Genomic DNA, 19,570 nt, shown 5'->3' on the forward strand with positions numbered 1-19,570 from the left:
GTTAAACCCAACCCAATATCATTAACATACAAATTGAACGTACATTAACATACAATGGCCGCAAAACTGATCCCTGCGGCACACCACTAGTGACCTTTCTCTTTCGAGGTACTACACCCCCATATACAACTTTCTGATACCTATCTGACAGCCAGTCACTGATCCAACACAGAAGTCTGTTATCGAATCCCATCTGTTTCAATTTATTTAAGCTTGTCATGTGGCAGTCTATGAAAAGCTTTTGCAGAATCCAAGTACACCACTGTATACGCATCTCCTCTGTCCAAGGTATTTGTCACCTTGTTATAGTACATAAGTTAGTCAAACATGATCTCCCCCTTAACAAACCCATGCTGATAACCACAGAGAATATTGCTATTATCAACCCATTTCTGTATCCTACTTCTCACCAATCTCTCCAGGACCTTCACTACAACTCCAGATATACAGACTAGCCTATAATTTGAAGCTACAGCTTTATCACCACCACCTTTATGCATTGGAACAGTTTTACCCTCCTTCCACTCCCCTGGAACCTGTGCTGTTGCAAAACTCTTATTAAACAGGCATGCCAGTGCTACTGCCAGTTCCCTAGAACATTCCCTTAAGATGTGTGGTGATATGTCATCAAATTCTATCGCCTTATTAACATCAAGGTTATTTATTTTCTCAAATATCTCCTGTTCACTCATAATTAAGCTATCCTCTCCTATGTCCTCTACACTTAAGTTTCTCATGATTCCACTCTGATCAGGATGAAACACACTTATAAATTGATTACTGAATACCTCAACAGTGTCTTCTGCAGCAGTTACCATTCTACCACTTTCATCCTTTAACTTCATCCAGGACCTTCTACTTGCCACATCTCAAAAAACTCTCTAGGGTTTTTTCTTAGCCTGATTTGCCAATTTCTGCTATTACTCTACTTTTGTTTTCCTTACTAACTGAGTCACTCTCCTGGCTTGTTCTTTATATTCTTCATGTGACTGATTACCATTATTCATCTTGTACTTCCTCCAAAGTACTTTCTTTTTCCAGATTTCATGCTGGAGCTGCACATTCATGCATTTTACACCTACCTTATTCATCCTTTTGGTCTTTGAGATACATTTGGACATTGATGCTGTTATATATTTCTTTGTAAGTTCCCATGCAGCATTTATTTCCTTACTGCTCAACTCCTCATTCCATGTTATAGCTCGAAGTTGTTTCCTAGCTTGTCATAATCACCAGCCTTATAATTCCACATATATTCTTTCCTCGCAAAAGCCTGCATATGACTAGACACAACACAGGTGATTACTTCATGATCACTTTCACCAACTGGAGGAAAATGTTAAACCCCCTCTAACAATTACATTCTCTGATGAAATGATCAGATCTAGAACTCTTGATCCTCGCGTGCCTTCCTTTACGTGCTGCCTGAGATAGTTATCTCTCAAGAACTCGAGAAATTCACTTTCCTTATTCCCAAATGCTATCTCTTGTTTCCAATCTATACCGCCACAATTAAAATCACCCATAATAATTACCCTTCCTTTGTTCACTAATCCAAGTTGCTTATACATTTCTTCATCACTACCTTCCATATTCCCAGGTCTATAGCAACATCCAACTAAATATGTCTTCTTCTCAACCTCCATGTTACACCACACTGCCTCATAACCATTGCCATTATTTCCCCTTTTCATGTCTACCTTATGTGGACTTAATTCCCCTGCTATCATCAGCAGCACTCCTCTACATTTCTGCCCTTTCTATCCTCACGAAAAATACTGTACCCTTCCATTTCTATTCCCATTACGATATCTTCATTCAACCATGTTTCACTTATTCCAATGATTTGGGGGCGAATAAACTTAATCACCGAAACCATTTCATCCCCTTTATTTCTGATATTTCTGGCATTTATAAACAAACGCAACAGTTCATTTTTAGGTCTATAGCCAGCCCTATCCAAGCCATACGTTGGTTGTGATTTCCCCACTACACCTGCCAAATCATCTTTATCACCACTTACCACATATACCTGCTCAATTTCCACTTCTCCACCCACATTGCAATATTGCAATGTGGGTGGAGATTCACTGCCACTTTCAACATACACTCCCTCTATGCCATGTCTCTCTGTCCACCCGAGCTCCCCCTTTTCCCTGTTCCTCTTATATTCCCGTTCTCTCTTTCTTTCTCACACTACTACTGTTTCCACTGCCAAGCACTGCTGTCTCTTCAGTACCACTCTCCTGATTTTTCTCTTCATCTCTTCCTTCTGATCTCTGGCATTCATCACACACTGTACTTTCATCCAGCAACACTTTCTACAGCACATTCCAAAGCCATTTAAATGCAACCCATCATGCCTGTATAATTTCATTCTTCCCTCAAACACATGCCATACATCCATAAACTCCACTCCCTTCTCCTCACACAGCTCTGTCAACATACCATTCATGATTTTGGCTCTCCATCGCAACTTATCATCATACTGACACACTGACAACCTTTCCTATTACACTATTATCTTTCACTCTTCTCAATAGCCTCCTGATATTTCTCCTCACAGCCTTCTTATGTACAGTTAGATCATTCGTCCCTACGATCACAACTAACTCGCTTTTATTCGGAGTGGACCTGCATTCTTCAAGGGGGGTCAACTGTACATGCGTATGGAAGGTATTCATATTGCCAACACATGCATTTTTAATGCCTTGGCAATTCTTAGCCTACAATCTTATATAATCTGGCCTGGTAAGCAAATATAATGGATAATTGCATATTTTACTCTGAAAGAGTTGCTATGCAATTGTTATAGTCTGTATTTGATCAGGTCTCTGACTTATGTTTTCCTGCATTACTTAAAAAAAAAAATTTTATATTATTTTTATTGACAAACTAGTTGTAGACAAGGTATTCTGCTTCTGTTAAAAAGCTACACAAATAGAGCCATATCTCAAGATAAACATGCATTTAAAAATACCCTCTTATCAGATAAAACAAATACTTATAAAGCAAGCTTATTTTATGTTGTCATTTACAACAATACAATAGTTTTAACTAAATTAAACAGTGTTTTACTTGCAGTTTATTAATAATTTGTAAACAAACAAAAAAAAGTCATGCATTTAATGAACTGTCAGAATTTATACTTTGTGGTATCATCATCATCAATTTCCTGATATGGGTGTACAGGCTACTATGACAGCACTACATGATTAAGCTTACTTTATTATTAATCTCTTATCCACAATTTTCTGTAAAATTAGTCTATTACTTATCAGCACTCCAATATTGTCATCTAACATTTTGTGTTTCTAAGGCACTTGTGACCAAATCAAGTGCCCTAGACTTTTCTCTAGGTTTCTTTCCTGCCATCTCGACAACAAACACCTGTTTTGCTAACCTCTCGTCATCCATTCTATTTAAGTGGCCAATATCACCTTAGATTAGCTCTGCTTACACATTCTTAAATACTAATAATGTCAAGTTTCTTTCTAATATCTAAAAAAGAAAAAAAAAATCAGCTAATGGCTTTTTATTCTTGTATAGGGAGTAGACGAGACCGTTTTAGCCCTATCTAACTTTTGGAGACTGAATGGGCAGTTCATTCTCCACTGGTACCCAATCAGAGATAGCTGGCCCAAGGCTATCACTAATTAAGTGGCATGCGGTGAAGAGAGACAACTCAACAAATGCCGCCATCTGGTGGTCCCTAACACATATATTTGATGTCTTAAATAATGTGGGTTCTACAGTCAATTTTCTTGAGTTTCCGGGATGAAAAAAACACGTTTCCGGGAGAAAAAAACCGTTTGCCCATACCAGAGCTTTTTAATATGATTCTGCTATTGGTGTCATCTGTTCACTCTCTCTCCTTTTTTTTTATCAGAACCCTCATATCTGTGGTCTATAGACTTTGATCGAGTACTTTTTTTCTAACCCAAATCTCTGATTCCTAAATTCAAACTAGTTTGAACACTGTCTTGTATACTGCTAGTTTGGTGTTTTGACTGATTTCTCTCTTATTCTATATACATTTATTTAGCTGGCTACTCGGCATGCAGCTTTGCAATTATGTTATCTATTTCCAGATTTAAATTGCCATCAAATTTCTGATATATACCCTCAAGGGTGTACTGGGTATTATGATAGTACTACATGAAAAACTTACATTGTTACTAACTTCCTATCAACAATTTTCCTCCAAATCAGTCTGTTATCTGTCAAGATTCCAACATTATCAGATCTTATATTTCTGTCTTCTAAGGCACTTTTAACTGTATCATTCCACCTATATCTTGATACAACATGATTTAATTGCCTTCTTCACTAAAAATTGTCTAAATAGCTGAAATATTTTACTTGTTCTATGGGATCTGCATTTTGAATGCAGCTGATGTGTTCAATGTTTCTGCCTAATTTCGTAGTTTTAGTGTTTTATTGCTGATTTTCATTCTAAACTTGTTGCAGCTCAATTTGGTTAGAGAATCCTGGGAACTTCCACTAGGTGTGTTTAGGAGTACATGATCATCTGCATAAAGCAAATAGCTTAATGCCACTTTCTTTTATAATAAAATTCATATAGATGATGAATAAGAGTGGAGATAATGTGCATCCTTGTTTTACCCCTGATTTTACATCAAACCATCTTTCTGTATTTTCCTTCAGTTCTAACTGCTGACTTACAACTTAAATATATACTGTGTATTGCCCTGTATAATGTTCCATTTATCCCATATAACTGTAGTGTTTTGAAAAGCTTCTCTGGACACCTTGTCATGCTTTTTCCAGACCTACAAAACTTAAGCAGAGATATTTGTCATAGTCCCATAATATCTCAACTGTTTGTCTTAAAGTGAAAATCTGATCTTGATAACCTGTATTTGGCCTGAACCCAGCTTGTTTTTCTCCAGATTTCTCTTCCACAATTTCTTTTCAAGTATGCTTCAGCTTTACTCCCCCCCCCCTTTATATATATATATATATATATAAATTATTTTAAATGACTGATACCTAGAGATAAAGAGATGACATGGTTTATTTAAAAAGATACAGATACTACTAGTTTACTAGTAGTATCTTTTTAAAATCTTTTAAAAAGATACTATATCTCTTTACATCTCTTTATCTCTTGGTATCAGTCATTTAAAATAATTTATAATATTTTCTACCGAGTAAAAATGAATAATCACAATATATATATATATATATATATATATATATATAACTATAACTATGAAAGCTGTACTCCAATTGCCTGGAATTTGACCTTCTGACTAGGCCCTCTGAGTTTGCAGTATAGCAAAACTGTTATACTTGCATAGTTTAGCATTTCTGGTCGAATATCTACTCCAGCTGCCTTTCTGTATTTCAAGATTTTGAATGCTTTTTTCTACTCAAGTAGTGATATGAACTCCTCTTTGCGTTCCTCTTGAAAATGTTATCAAAATTTCATGTTTGCAATACTCGTTTGTAATGCAGGGGTAGTTCCTTATAATGCACATTAATTCTTTAAAATTAAATTTTAGATGTCAATTAGAATGTAGCATTGTCAAGTTAAGCAAGTAAGTTCTGTGATATAGTTGCACATCCTGAAATTCACGTAACTTGAGACATATTTTCAAGATGAATGGAAAGGGGAAGAAGGGTGGGGGATTCATAAATGCAGAATTTGAGTCATAAACATAAAGTAAATGTTTGACATGAAGACTTCAGTTCATTCTTATTAATGAAGTGGTCTAATATTTGTCTGTTGTGTAGCATTGTTTCTCCTTATAAAGCTCTTTAACATGCATTTGCATCCTATATCAAGTTTGAAACTTTTTTACTCCTTGGCCAACATTTTTTCTTCTAAGGTCATCGTCATCCCTTCAGGGATTTAGGTTCAGTGGTCTGTTCCAGTCTTATTTCATCTTTTTTTCTTGGTCGTCCCTGATTTCTATATCCTCCATCTGGGTGATATTGGAGTATTTTTGTGGGTAGTCTAAGGTAATAAGCAAATATTGAATCACATTAAAAACTATTTAAATCAAATATTTTGATCTGAATTGAACAGATAATCTTTGCGGTTTTACTAGAACTTATACTGCAGGATTTGCTGAATTGGGAATTCCAGCTGGAAGGCAGGTAAATAAGTGGCAGTAGAAATAGCTTTGACCAAGATTGAAGTCAACAGCGTAAAGGTTTCAGGGATGAACAAACTTCTGTGTACACAAAATTGGCATTCATTATTCCAAACAATTAAAAAAAAAAAAGTGTTTAATGAAATTAGGTGAGTTAGATGTGTAACAATGGTAGTACTGTGTGTATTTCTAACTTTAGTTTTTACAAAAATAAAAATGAAAAATCTCCTTAGTTAATTATAATAAATCATAAAATATTTAATAGATGTTAAACCCAGTGGTAAAAGAGTAAGTTAATTTGGTGGTACTGCCTTGCCTTTAGCCCCTTCCAGTTCACTACCTCTGTACAGTCAATAGTATTGTCCTTTGACTTGACAAACACAGGTTTGATTCCATGTATGTATGTTCTGTGCATTGCATAGAAGCAGCATTTATGAGAACTTAACTTTTCTACTAAATTCTCATGTAAACTTGCAGACGACCCTGAGAATATATGAAATTTATGGACATAATCCTTTCCTCATAGCCTTAGTTGTTCTACTTAATCGAAACAAGCATTGTCTGTTTTACTTAAGTAGCCTGTAATCCAGACTGCCTTAACATCAACTGCCTTTTTAATTTAACATAAAAATTATTGTAAACTAAGTGTTCTCATTCACCCCCCCCCTTTCATTTTATGAGATCTAAATGGAAGTCTTAAAACTCGTTGGGGAAACTATACCTGACAAGCATGATCTATGCTAAATAGTTTCACTGAATTTGTTTTGCAACCAGATGGGCAAAACCAAATCACAAGCTCATTTTACAAAAATTCACAGTGGTGTTCTAAATTTCAGACATTCTTGGTGTTTGATTTTCATATAAGTTACATTAAATTGATTACTTTAATATTTTTAGCCTGCAGCTACTTGCATTAGTGAGCTTTTATATTATCCCCCTTTCCTCAAATTAACTGATTTCTCAAATTAAAATTCCAGGTGTAAATTGTTATTTGTTTTGAATTTAAATGAAACTTGCAGTCTTGATTCTTTGGAGCGGTACCCTTCAATAATTTTAAGTTTTGTCGATGTGATTTTAGGTTTAGCTTATTAAGTTTCTTTGCTTTTAACTATCTATCTTAATTTCTCACAGCTACTTACATTCCTGCTCCCCGGCAATCATTCACGGTAATTTGACCTGCGATTCAATTTTCATTCAACACAATGGATTGATTAAAATTGGATCAGGTATGTTCCATTATATGTAATGTGCACTGTAGATATATATGAAGAACTAGTATTTGAATATTTAATATTTTAAGTATTAACCTAGCCTTTAGTTGTGGCTTGACATTCTCTAGAAAATCTCTGTTTTAAGATATTATTATCATAACATAATGAAATCTTTGTTGACTGAACATTATTGAAAACCTTATGGAATTTTGTTGAAATGCAAATGACTTTTGCATTTAATGAACATGTGATAGCGGTTTGTCTTTCTAGGCAAAACCAAAATTCGTATGCAAAGTTTAAAAGTCCAAGTAGTGTTTTGTCCACTAACTGTGAAAAGATTGGTTCAGAACTTCTGAAGGAACAAGTTTTTTACATACCCCAAGGAAATCCCTTTACAGTGCAACCAAAATTATAAACACCCAAATCAGTTTATTACATACTTAGTTTTACTCAATGAAATTGAGAAAACTACATCCTGAATATAGTTTTCTTTACATTCTGAATGCTTGCATTGTAGATAGTGAAATGTTTCATGTTTGCTCTCTTTTTAGGAAATATCTTGAAGATGAGGAATAGAAAATTTAGATTAGTGGAAAAAAGGGGATTTTTCTGTATACAACTATATTTCATGCAAATGGTTAAGAAGGCTAATTTTTGCAAGTTAGTGATATAAAAATTTACTTTCAAAATAAGCTGTCATACACCTCTACAGAAATTGTGCTGCAACCAAATTGAAAGATTTAAAAAAAATAATAATATTTTGGTGAAATGCCATGATTTTAAATGAGAAGCAATGATTACTGGTTATACTTGGAATTCATTTTATAGTGCATCACACAAGTACAAATGAAAACAATGTTGGCATTAATTTAATCCAATAAAAATTTTGCACTACCCTACATAGCTATTTATACTTGTTCAGCTTTCCTACAATTTGCTGCTTTTGAAGCAGCCTTACTCTGTGTACAAATTGGTCATAATATTGATCCTGCCATGATTTTGAACATCCAGGGTACTGTAAGAAACATTAAAAATTAATTAAATATTTAGAAACTAAATTGTGTACCAAAGATACACAAACAAAACACACCATTCCAGCTGATAGTCGAAGGTATAGACAACCCGAACTATCACCTAGCCAATAAATTAGCGGCAACACTCAAGAAGTTGGTAGGTCATCCCCCCACCTATATCAGAAACACACAACACTTCATAAACATAAAGACATTACATTACATTAGAGAAAGATGATTTATTAGTCAGTTTTGATGGCTATGCCCTCTTTACGAATGTCCCAATCAATGACACACTCCTTTTACAGAACAAATTCCCTCCAGATATCACAGCGCTCTTTGCACGTATTACGTTCTGGATATTTTGTATGGCAAAACGCTTTCTACCTACAAAAAGAAGGCACAGCCATGGGCTCACCATTATCTCCCCCATTGCTAACTTTTATATGGAACATTTTGAACAACTTGCTCTAGATTCCTCTCCTTTAAAACCAAAGTCTGGCTTAGATACGTTGACGATGTTTTTGCGATCTGGCCCCATGGCTGCCAGACACTTTCCTTAGCCACCTAAACAAACAACACAAATGTATACAGTTCACAATTGAGATTGAAAAACAGAACACACTTCCGTTTCTAGATACACTTGTCACAAGTCTTCCTTTCTCTTTTCTTCACTGTTTACCAGAAACTGACACATAGTGGCCAATATATACACATGAACTCCTACCACCACCCAATACAAAAACAGGGCTTTGAAGATCTGCTCCAATAAATAAGTGCTGAAAGACGAATTTAAAGTTATCAGCAATGCTTCTCTAAAAAATGGTTACAGCCAAAACACTATTAAAGAAATTCTCTACAAGACCTCAACAAAAAAAAAACCAGACCACAATAAAACTATAACCATTCCTTACATTAAAGGGACATCAGATAAAATAAACAGGATACTACAGAAATACAACCTCAAAGCCACCTTTAAACCTCCTGCAAAATTAAAAAGCTTACTCAACTCATACAAAGACCCATCCCCTCTGCTGGTCCTCCCTGGAGTATACCGTATTTATTGCACCTGTAATCTACCACATATAGGGGAAACAGGACGCACAATTCCTATCAGACAAAAGGAACATAAACGAAACATTAAATATTTGAAGATAAGAAAAAAATTTTACATCACACCAAAACATGGTATGAATGCAAATATAAGGAAGCCTGTGAGATTCTTATCAACCACCCCAATCTGAACAATAATGATGGTCTAAAAATCCCAAGCATATGGAAGGCACATATTCTACCGACAGGACCTTTCTCCCTAAGAGCTAACTATAAACAGGACTGTGGATAATCCTGAATCATAAATCTAACATTGTCATGTTCGATTTACGATGACAATATAACAGTTGTCATGTTAAAAATAGGACATCATTGTTACTGTAAGAAAACTATCTATATGAAAAATATGTTTCTCCCATGTTATCTTAAATAGAATTTAGCTTCTGTATAGTTTCTAAATATTTAATTAATTTACTTTTATCCGTATTATTTTTTTTTTCACTAGTAGTCATGCAAGTAGAATAACTGGTGATCAAATCATTATTTCTTTAACTTACTGTGTTAAATGCAACTCGGCTTGTCCTTGTATATCTGTATATACTCCAGGTGATGACCTTAATATGAAGGTCAAAACGTCGGGAAATTAAAATAGTTATTTATAACACGGTTATAAAGTCCATAATTTCTGAAATGAATGCTGATCACCGTGCGACACTAAAAAAAAAAAAGGGTACTGTCAGAGAATTTTCTTTATGCTGGATGCACTCCAGTTTGCTCAGCATTTGTTGCACTGCTTCATTGTTGTAGCTTTTTTAAACATCTTGGGTTCTTGTTCTTCATAATGCAGCCCACAGACATGATTAATAACAATTGTGATGATGCCTATCTTTCGCCTAATTTTGTGTCATGCTATCATCCTGTATAATTTTCACTTCCAACCACTGACCTAAAATATTTAGTATAGGCTATGTACTCTGTTTTTGTTATTTTTTTTTTAATCCTATACTCGAGAGTAGAGGAACCTGTAGTACATCCGCACAGTGTGTGGGTACACCAAGTGAGAATTGAAAAGCAAGGTTATTGACGTTTTTCTTGAAGAATTGAAGGTTGTAGTTGTTTAGGAACACTTCATAAGAAAGGCTGCTTCAGAGAACAGAAGTAGATGGAACAAAAGAGGAATAGGAGGAGCAGGTTCAGTGTTTGCAGTTGGACTTTTAGTTGCGGCAGCTGCTGCCCATGTGTTTAACTGGCCCAACAAAAAGTGAAAGCATGATGGTTTGCCAGTTCATTGGAGAAGTGACCATGGAAGTATTTTTAGAAAAGACAGCTGAAACAGTGCATCCGTAATATAAAGGTTGAGAATTTTTAGAGGCTTTGGGTGCACTGCCTCAAACATGTGAACAGATTTGTTATAGGTATATATAAATAGATATAAAAATCAAGTGAAATCATGCTAAAATTACTCTGGAGCTGAAGCAGACAGTGACCACAGTTTGGTTTTATTGAAATGTAGTTTGAAATTCAAAAGCTCTTAGAACAGTGAAAAGGCCAAATAGAACATTGATGATAACCTGAAAATACAGGAATACCATAGAATCTATAAAAGACTGATGGAAGTATTAAAATGGGAGAAAGCAGAAAGATTGAACACAGAAGGGAAGTGGACCCATTTTAAAGATATAATCATCAAAGCAGCCAGTGACTGCAACAGAAAAATCCTTGGATCACCCAGGACATTCTAAAACTAAAGATGAAAGAATACAGTTAGGAAAAATATAAACAACTAAAAAAATATGATAAATAGAAAATGCAAAGAAGCAAACAAATAATGATGTGTGTATATATATATACACACCAGTTGGAACAACTTGAAAAATACAACGTTTTTATGTATCGATTATGTGAGGCAATTTGTACCTGTAATTTCCAGTTTGTTTATTTAAATAATTCAATGTTTATTAGTATTCCTTTCCTTTATAAATACCTGAAGAAGGCTGCTATATGCCGAAACTAGCAGTATTTATCATTAAAATCTTTATATGTTATCTCGGTCTTGGAGTCATTAAATCTATTTTTTGAAATGTATAACAACCGAGTAAAAACTAATCGCCACGTGTATATATATATATATATATATATAGAGAGAGAGAGAGAGAGAGAGAGAGAGAGAGAGAGGGAAGTGCAAAGAAATAGATTTAACCGAGACTGGAGAATCAATAGAATGGCAAGATGCACAGTTATTTGAAGGGAGTATAATAAAGATGGGAGCATTCTTCTAGATAAGGAAGAAATTTCTGAAAGATGGAAGGAGTACTTACATGAACTCTATAAAGGAGATAGTCTAGACCAGCGTTTCCCAAATGGTGGGGCATGAAAGCTAAATGCTGGGTTGCCTAAAAAAAACTCGAAAACCTAGTTGTTTCGTTTTTTTTTTTTTTTTCATGAAACTCTAAAATACAAGTAAATAGCACTTAATCGGGACTAATGAATAAATAATTTATTAATAGAGACAAAAAAACATGCTTCGTCCGCGTCACCATTTCACAATCTCTTTGTTTGCGGTAAAGTAGCTCAACTAATGGCGAGGCTGCGCAGTGGCAACCACGCCAGCCGAATCATTTGGCAGTCTTGCATTTGTTTTACTCGCCCGCCATGTTAAGCATCAAGAGAAAGCATATTTTTTTGTATTTACTGATTATATGTACCTTGCCTGGTGGGTTCGGCTGAATAACCATAATTATTATAATTGTTTCTAAATAATTTACTTCATTCTTTCTTGAATCTATAATTGAACTGTCATGTGATACAGCACTCAAAGACATCTTCAACACAATACCACTGATGGATTTTTGGCTATCTTGCCATCAGGAGTACCAGTTTTAGCAGAAAAAGCAATAAAATTTCTAATGCCTTTTGTTACAACCTATAAGTGTGAAACAGACTTTTCAACACTGGTTGAAAAGCCTGTTTTAAAACCTTTCTACAAAATAAATATAGAAAATTGGAAATCAAACTGGATTTAAGAATAAAGTTATCTTTTCCTCCAAACCTGAAGTTTCTAGTTAACAAACAACAGCATCACACTTCTCATTAATAAATTACTTGGCTTTAGTTTAATTTCTTTATATTTTTGTAAGAGCAAATGCTTCTTTATTATAATAATAATAAATGAAAACTCTTTGAACATTCAAATCCTATTGACCATAAAACTTTTAGTGGGTCACGAAGATGAAGTATTAAAATAACCAGACCACAGGAAATAAGTTTGGGAAACCTTGCTCTAGACAACGAGGTTACCAAGGCTTGTAACATATTTGGGCCAATTGCTTCTGCAATTGGCCCAACCATAATACAAATGAATTTGAATGGGTGCCAAATGGACTGTCTTCTAACAAATCATCAGGCATTGATAAACATTCCCTCAGAATTAATAAAATATTCAAGAAATACAACTAAATCATACTTATTCAAGATCATAAAGGATATATATATGAAACTGGAACAGTTCCCAAAGACTTTACACAGTGATCTTTCATTCCCATTCCTAAAATAAATAATGCAGACGAGTGTGAAAATCATCAAACAGTAAGTCTCATATCACATGCTTCAAAAATATTACTAAAAGTTATACAAAAAAGATTAACAAATAGGACCAAAGAATATATCAGCAATGAACAATTTGTATTCAGGAAAGAACAAAGGACAAGAGATGCAATCTTAGCTCTTAGGACAATTATAGAAAGAACATTTGAGAAGAATAAAAATACTGATAGTTTTCTTTGACCTGGAATAAGCCTTTGATAGTCTTTGCTGGACTATCAAAGGCTTATTCCAGGTCAAAGATGTTCCAAATCTTAAAAACAAAGGTAGATTGGAGAGATAAAAGGCTCATATTTAATCTCATCAAGCACCAAAAAAAAACCCAAATAGAAACAGTAAACAGCAAATCAAAACCAGCAGGGATATGTAAGGGTGTATGATAGGGATGTTCTCTTTCTCCAATACTGTTTTATCTCTATATTGAGGAAGCAATAAGCAAATTAGCTAAGTAATAGAAACAGGAATTAAGATAAAGGGAACTGTAATTAACTGGCTATGATTTGCTGATGTAGCGGTTATTGCTGATAATGAATGTAATCCACCCTGACAAAGATGGAAGAAATTTTGACACAGTACAACCTAAAAATTAATTACAAGAAAACTAAACTACTAATCACAGGCAAAGGGAATCTCATGAAAATAAACTTGGAAATAAGTAACAGCCCAATACAACAGGTAGCTTCCTTTAAATATCTTGGGAGTCTCATCACAGAAGATTGAAGAAGCCAATTAGATATAAAAGTAAAAATAAACTTAGCCAAAAAGACATATTACAATAGAAGAAACATTTTTATTAATAAAGGATCCAGCATTAAACTAAAAAAAGATGGATGAAAACATATATATGGAGCACAGCATTACATGTTTGTGAAGTTTGCACTTTAACAATTCAAGACACTAAAAAGTTGGAGGGATTTGAACTTTGGTACTGGAGAAGGATGATGAGAATTAGTTGTACCACATAAAGCCTAATTGGATTACCTGAGGCATGAAAGACTGGTTACAGAAATAATCGAGGGGACAGTAGAATGGAAGAAGCCAAGAGGCAGACCAAGAATCTCCTATTTAAATAACTTAACAATAATAACTGGAGCTAAAAGCAATGAAGAAATAAAAAGGAGAGGACAGGACATCATAGCAGCAGAGCAGTATGCTATGACATTCTGCTGCCGCCAACTAATCTTTGGATTGTGCACCTAAGAAGATAGATGGTGGATGAGTGGGTGAAAAATAGCATCTTAAGCAGAAATTAATGCTTATTTCATTAGAGGCTAAGGAAACTATTGATGTAATGTGTTTATTCCTCTCCTGGCATAAACACATTACACCAAGAGAAATAGAGAGATCTGATCTTGTTAGAGAAAAGGCAAGACTGCATTTTGTGGTGTCATTGAAGATGATCGGGTTAACATTGCCTCATTGAAGGATGGTATGGGGATGAGTGTTTCAGGCACTGGTTGCAGTAAACTCCATTACTCATTTAACAAACTGGTCAGTGCTCATGTTGTCTATGTATGCCAAAAGGATGGGTGATAGAACAGAACACTGAGACACTTCTGTCATCTACTATGACATGCAGTGAATGACAAGAGAAAGCTGGCTTCCCAATTACAGAGGATAGCAGGTAGGTGAAGGATGGAAATTTTCTTAGCAGGCTTTGAAAACACAGTGTCAAAAGCCCAGGAATTGTCAAGCAACAGCATATTTCTTCACCCCTTTAGACTAAGGAGTCACACAGATCCTGATTGGTGGAATCTATACTGATTTTCACTGATTAACTGTTGGGCTCTAGGTATTCAGCATTCAATGTTGATAACAAGATAAGAAAAATTGATGCCTAATACAGACAGTTTAAAGAAGAATGGACACACAAATATTGTTTTATTGAATATGAAACTAAATTTTTATGCCTTATATCTTTATGTGAAATAAAAATATAGTGAATTAATTTAAAAAATTCTTTAGCCAGGACAAAATATTTTGACAAAAATATTTCAACAAATACAGCAGTCACTAGAGTGAATTCTTTGATTGTGTGTGAAAATTGCACATTCAGAAAATTGCACATCCAACTGAAGGAGATTTTATGAAAAAAATGCTTGTTACTAATCTGTGAAGAAATATGTCTTAGAGGAAAAAAAATTTTTCTTCCAAGAAGTTTAGTTTATCGAGAATAACAATGCAATGTAGAATAGCTGATATATCTGAAAATTTAACTGATACTCTTAAAATGAAATGTACAGAATTCATTAGTTATACCTTTGTGGTAGATGAGAAATGTGATGCTTAAGATATCCTCAAATTATTAGTTTATGTTCTTGGAGTAAATAAAGATTTTAAAATTATTGAAGAACTTGTTGATATGTGATCATTATATGGCCATTACTGGATTGTTAGAATTAAAATTAGAAGTACATCTAACTAACATATAAGCTTATCTATAAGAATTACTAATACTATATTCCAACATAAATATATGCTAAAATTTGCACACAAGAAATATAAGTCTCATTGACTATGGTATTGTTGAAAGGTATACAGGGAATTTGAAATGGTAGTGATCACCATGTAGTTTTGAGCAAGATAAAATTGAATATTGAAAAGAAGTGTATAAGAAAGTTTTAAAGAGAATGCAAGAATTTGTAAATAAGAACCAAACCTTGGAGACTATGGCAGATTCTGAAGAAAGCATTGATTCAGCTAGGGAAGTATGTTGTGAAGTTATCTATAAGGATAGAAAATCAGAACATCATGGTGGACCAGGTAAGTTTGAGGCAGTCATGGAAAAGAAGGAAGAATATTAAAACATCATAACAAGTAAACCAGAATGTGCTTCAGAGAATACAAAGAAAAATGTAAGAAAATAAATCCATGCATAAAAGTAGCTGAATAAAAGTCATGGGAAGACATTTGTAAGAATATACATTATAAATATCACGATGGCAAAATTTTATTGAGGCTATTGTAAAAAAAAACTTAGAAATGGCAGAAAGCATACTGTAAAAAGAATCAGATGATAAAGGTGACATGGAAACTGAAGATGTCTAGAATAATTACTTTCAACGATTGCTAAATGAAACAGTGATAGATCAGTGTAGTAGAAAATATTCAAGATTAATGCATTCAGGTAGAAAAGTTTTATAAGTGCTACATTGCATAATCCAGAAGTCATTTTCAGAAGACCAAATTCCAGATGTTTGGAGTACAGCTTTCATAGCACTCCATATATATAAAACTAAACTAAATATGCTAACAGCTTTTATTCCCTGTAGGTAATAAGTGAAGCCATTTTAGCCCTGTCTAACTTTTTGGAGACTGAGGGGCAGTTCAATCTACACCAATAGCCAATCAAAGATATCTGGACCAAGACTATCACTAATTATAAATGACATCTGGTAAAGAGAGGTAGACAACTGCTGTCATCTCCTGGAAAGCTGATACAGGTTTTGCTGAGGTTAGCAGATAGACCCCAGCTTTCAAAGTAGTTTTGCAGTGAGGTTCAGATATTTGCTCGGTGTTTCCCCAAGGCCTTGGAAGGTATTGTCTTGGGTGGCGATTGCTATATTATCAGCGTAGATAAACGTTTGACTGGCTGTTGGAGGGATGTTGCTTTGTGTACAGGTTGAATAGAGCTGGGGCAGGGACAGATCCTTGTCTGTCCTGTAGGATAAATGTTCTGATTTTTTGTGAATTCAAATGAACCTTTGTTTTCTTATTGGAGAGTATTTGTTCTAGTTGAGTTTTTTGGCAATTGATTATATACAGTAAGCCTTTCTTCCATACATTGTCATAAGCTGATGTTAGGTCTCCGAAGCGAGTACCTGTTCTTAAACCCTTCAAGTATCTATCTTCTGTGTGGGTTTTGATGGCTAGGACCTGGTTTGAAGAATTTTGGCCAGTTTGCTTTCCTATTCAAATCCTAGAGAGGATAATCCTATCAAAAAGTTTATAAGGAGTGCAGAGCAATGCTATACAGCATCAGATGTTAGGGTTATCATTTGACTTGTGGAGTTTTGACAAGACTGTTATCTTTGATTCATTCAAGGCTGGTATCTTTGCCAAAGTTTTGGGAGTCATTTATTATTGAGGTGGAAAAATTAGATAGGTTTTTGCTCTTAGACCACGATGAGTAAGCAAATCTGGAAGGATGTCATCAATGTCAGGAGCTTTACCTGTTTTAGAGGACTGCATCATTTTCATCTAGAGTTGTTGGATTGGAATTTGCTGTAGATTTACATGAGAACTTTTTATAAAGACAGTTCTGGGTTCAGCTTTTTGTGGTAAGATTTTTGAAATACTGTTTGGATTTAATTTTTCTTTAGTTGTGTTTCCTTTAGAGTGTGCATTCCAGACAATAAATTGACCAAGCCTGATGACTTGATCTGGCAAAGTTGAGATTGTTCATGTCTTCATGCGAGTGAGCACTACCATCATCTAAGGACCTTAAGAGGGCAGAATCAGTTTGGATTGTTCTTTTGTTCATATTCTGCCAGAAAAATATACTATCCTTTCTGAATCCTCTAGGAATATGTCTTTTGCCAGATGATAAGAGGAGTTCAGTGAATCTTTAGTTATCCCTATATGTATGATTATGTTGTTGTTTTCAACGAATTCAGTGAATTTTGGCCAGTTTGCTTTCCTAAGATTCCATTGGGGTATTGAGAAGTTATTTATTCTAGGGAGGTCTAAGTCCTATTAGTAATTAGGCAGAGTCCTCACGCCCAGTACAGACTCTGCCTAATTACTAATAATCATACCTATAGTGATAACTATGAAAGATTCACTGAACTCCGCTTATCATCTGGCAAAAAGACACATTCCTAGAGGATTCAGAAAGGAAAGTATATTTTTCTGGCAGAATATGAACAAAAGAACCATCCAAACACTGATTCTGCCCTCTTAAGGTCCTTAGATGATGGTAGTGCTCACTCACAAAGACACGAACAATCTCAACTTTGTCAGATCAAGTCATCAGGCTTGGTCACTCCGTTTTCTGGAATGCAACCTGGAACCTTCAAATCTGGAAGATGGGAATGAGAGACAATCCCCTGACCTCTACTTTACCACCATTGACATGGAAGAAACTTCTTACCTCAGCCTATCAGGTACTCCCATCTTTCAGATTTGAAGGGTCCAGGTTGCCTGCTATTGTAAGGAGGTGAAGACTGTTTGTTACATCCAGTCTGTCAGTTGCAGGCCTGGGTTGTCATCATTATTGTATCCCCATAATGTACTGAGTGAGTTCAAATCTCTGTGGATACCAGGATGGACTGGCTGAGGGAGTGTGGGGCTTGGCCAGTCAAGTAGAGCAGGCATATATACATTATAGATTGAAGAGTTGTGCAGATGGATACCAACCAAAAAGTCTCTTTGTGAGTGTACCAGAGATTTCCAGATTTCATTTTGTGTAGATTGCCAGGCCATGCCTTTCATCAGGTTTATCAGTGAAAATGATGTAGTCAGGAATGGTAGTATTTTCTTGTGAGGTGTGAGTTTCTTATAGAGCAATGTCCACTTTGTTCCTGGTAAGGATATTATTTAGTACCTCTGATTTTGATTTAGTAAATCCCTTGATGTTCAGCTGAGTAAACAACGGATTTACTCAGCTGAGAGACATATTTTTTAAAAAAGATTAAATGACTGAAAGTTGACAGATAAAAGTAAAAAATACTATTTAATTAATCGGATTGCATGACTAGTTTCATCTTCATAGAAAACATCTTTGGATGCATAACAAGAGGGTACAACCAACAAAAAATTGTGAAAGAACATAAAATCTATACATTAAAGAGTTAGCGTATTAACATTTGAAGCTGTGTATCTCCTCATTGTTGGATGGCAGCGCAATGGCAGTCTGAGAGATTATAGCTGAGGTTGGTGTTGAGATGTATTTGATTGAGAACAATTTCTTTGGATTCCACAATTCTTTCCACTTCATAGCATCGAAAGATATTTTCAGATTTGTCCCATAATACTTAATGAACGAAGTTTTCTTCATTAGCATCAGCAGAATTCAGGACATGGTTCGACAGAGCACTAGCTCTGGTTTTGCCGTATGTGATGTCTCTTATGTTCTTCAAGTCGTAATTTGGTGGATTTTTCTGTCTGGCCAAAATAAGATTTATTGCAGTTGCACCAAATTCAGTAAATGCCGAGATATTTCAGGCTATGTTTTTGTTTTTGCCTACTGAGCAAGGAATGCAGTTTCAGAAGAGGAGTGAAAGAAGTCCGGATGTTGTATTTTTTTAAGAACTGGCCAATCAGAACTATCCATAATTTATTTTTTTTGAATATTTGTTTTTGACACTTGAAACAAAATTTACAGCATTTTTGATAAAAGAAGAGGTCAAGCTGAATAATCCAAAAATCCATAAAGGAAATACTTCACTAAGACCAATTGTAGAAGGCATTGATTTACCTACTTATAAACTCTCAAAGTATTTAGCAAAATCCCTAAAGTGCTTATTTGGCTCGACCTCTTCTTTTATCAAAAGTTCTGTTGATTTTGTTTCAAGTGTCAAAAACATAAATATTCAAAAAGAAGAAATTGTGGCTAGTTTTGATGTTGTTT

The 19,570-nt window shown here is 34.8% G+C and overlaps 1 protein-coding gene across 4 annotated transcripts in view; it reads left to right on the forward strand.

The window, feature by feature from the left end:
• The window catches only part of Madm (MLF1-adaptor molecule), a 219,569-nt gene that overhangs the window by 69,358 nt on the left and 130,641 nt on the right, over nt 1-19,570 (forward strand). For all 4 annotated transcript variants that reach the window (XR_016550075.1, XR_016550076.1, XM_090410539.1 and 1 more), the window contains exon 5: nt 7,254-7,348. Coding sequence is in view for 2 of the 4 variants with exons in the window: in XM_090410539.1 (XP_090266665.1) it covers nt 7,254-7,348 (95 nt within the window). In the remaining 2 variants the exon portion in view is untranslated. The remainder of the gene's footprint in view (nt 1-7,253; nt 7,349-19,570) is intronic.

Source organism: Typopeltis vanoorti, chromosome 20 (assembly GCF_054136105.1).
Source record: "Typopeltis vanoorti isolate ZY-2024b chromosome 20, IOZ_Tvanoo_1.0, whole genome shotgun sequence".
NCBI classification, from domain to species: domain Eukaryota; kingdom Metazoa; phylum Arthropoda; class Arachnida; order Uropygi; family Thelyphonidae; genus Typopeltis; species Typopeltis vanoorti.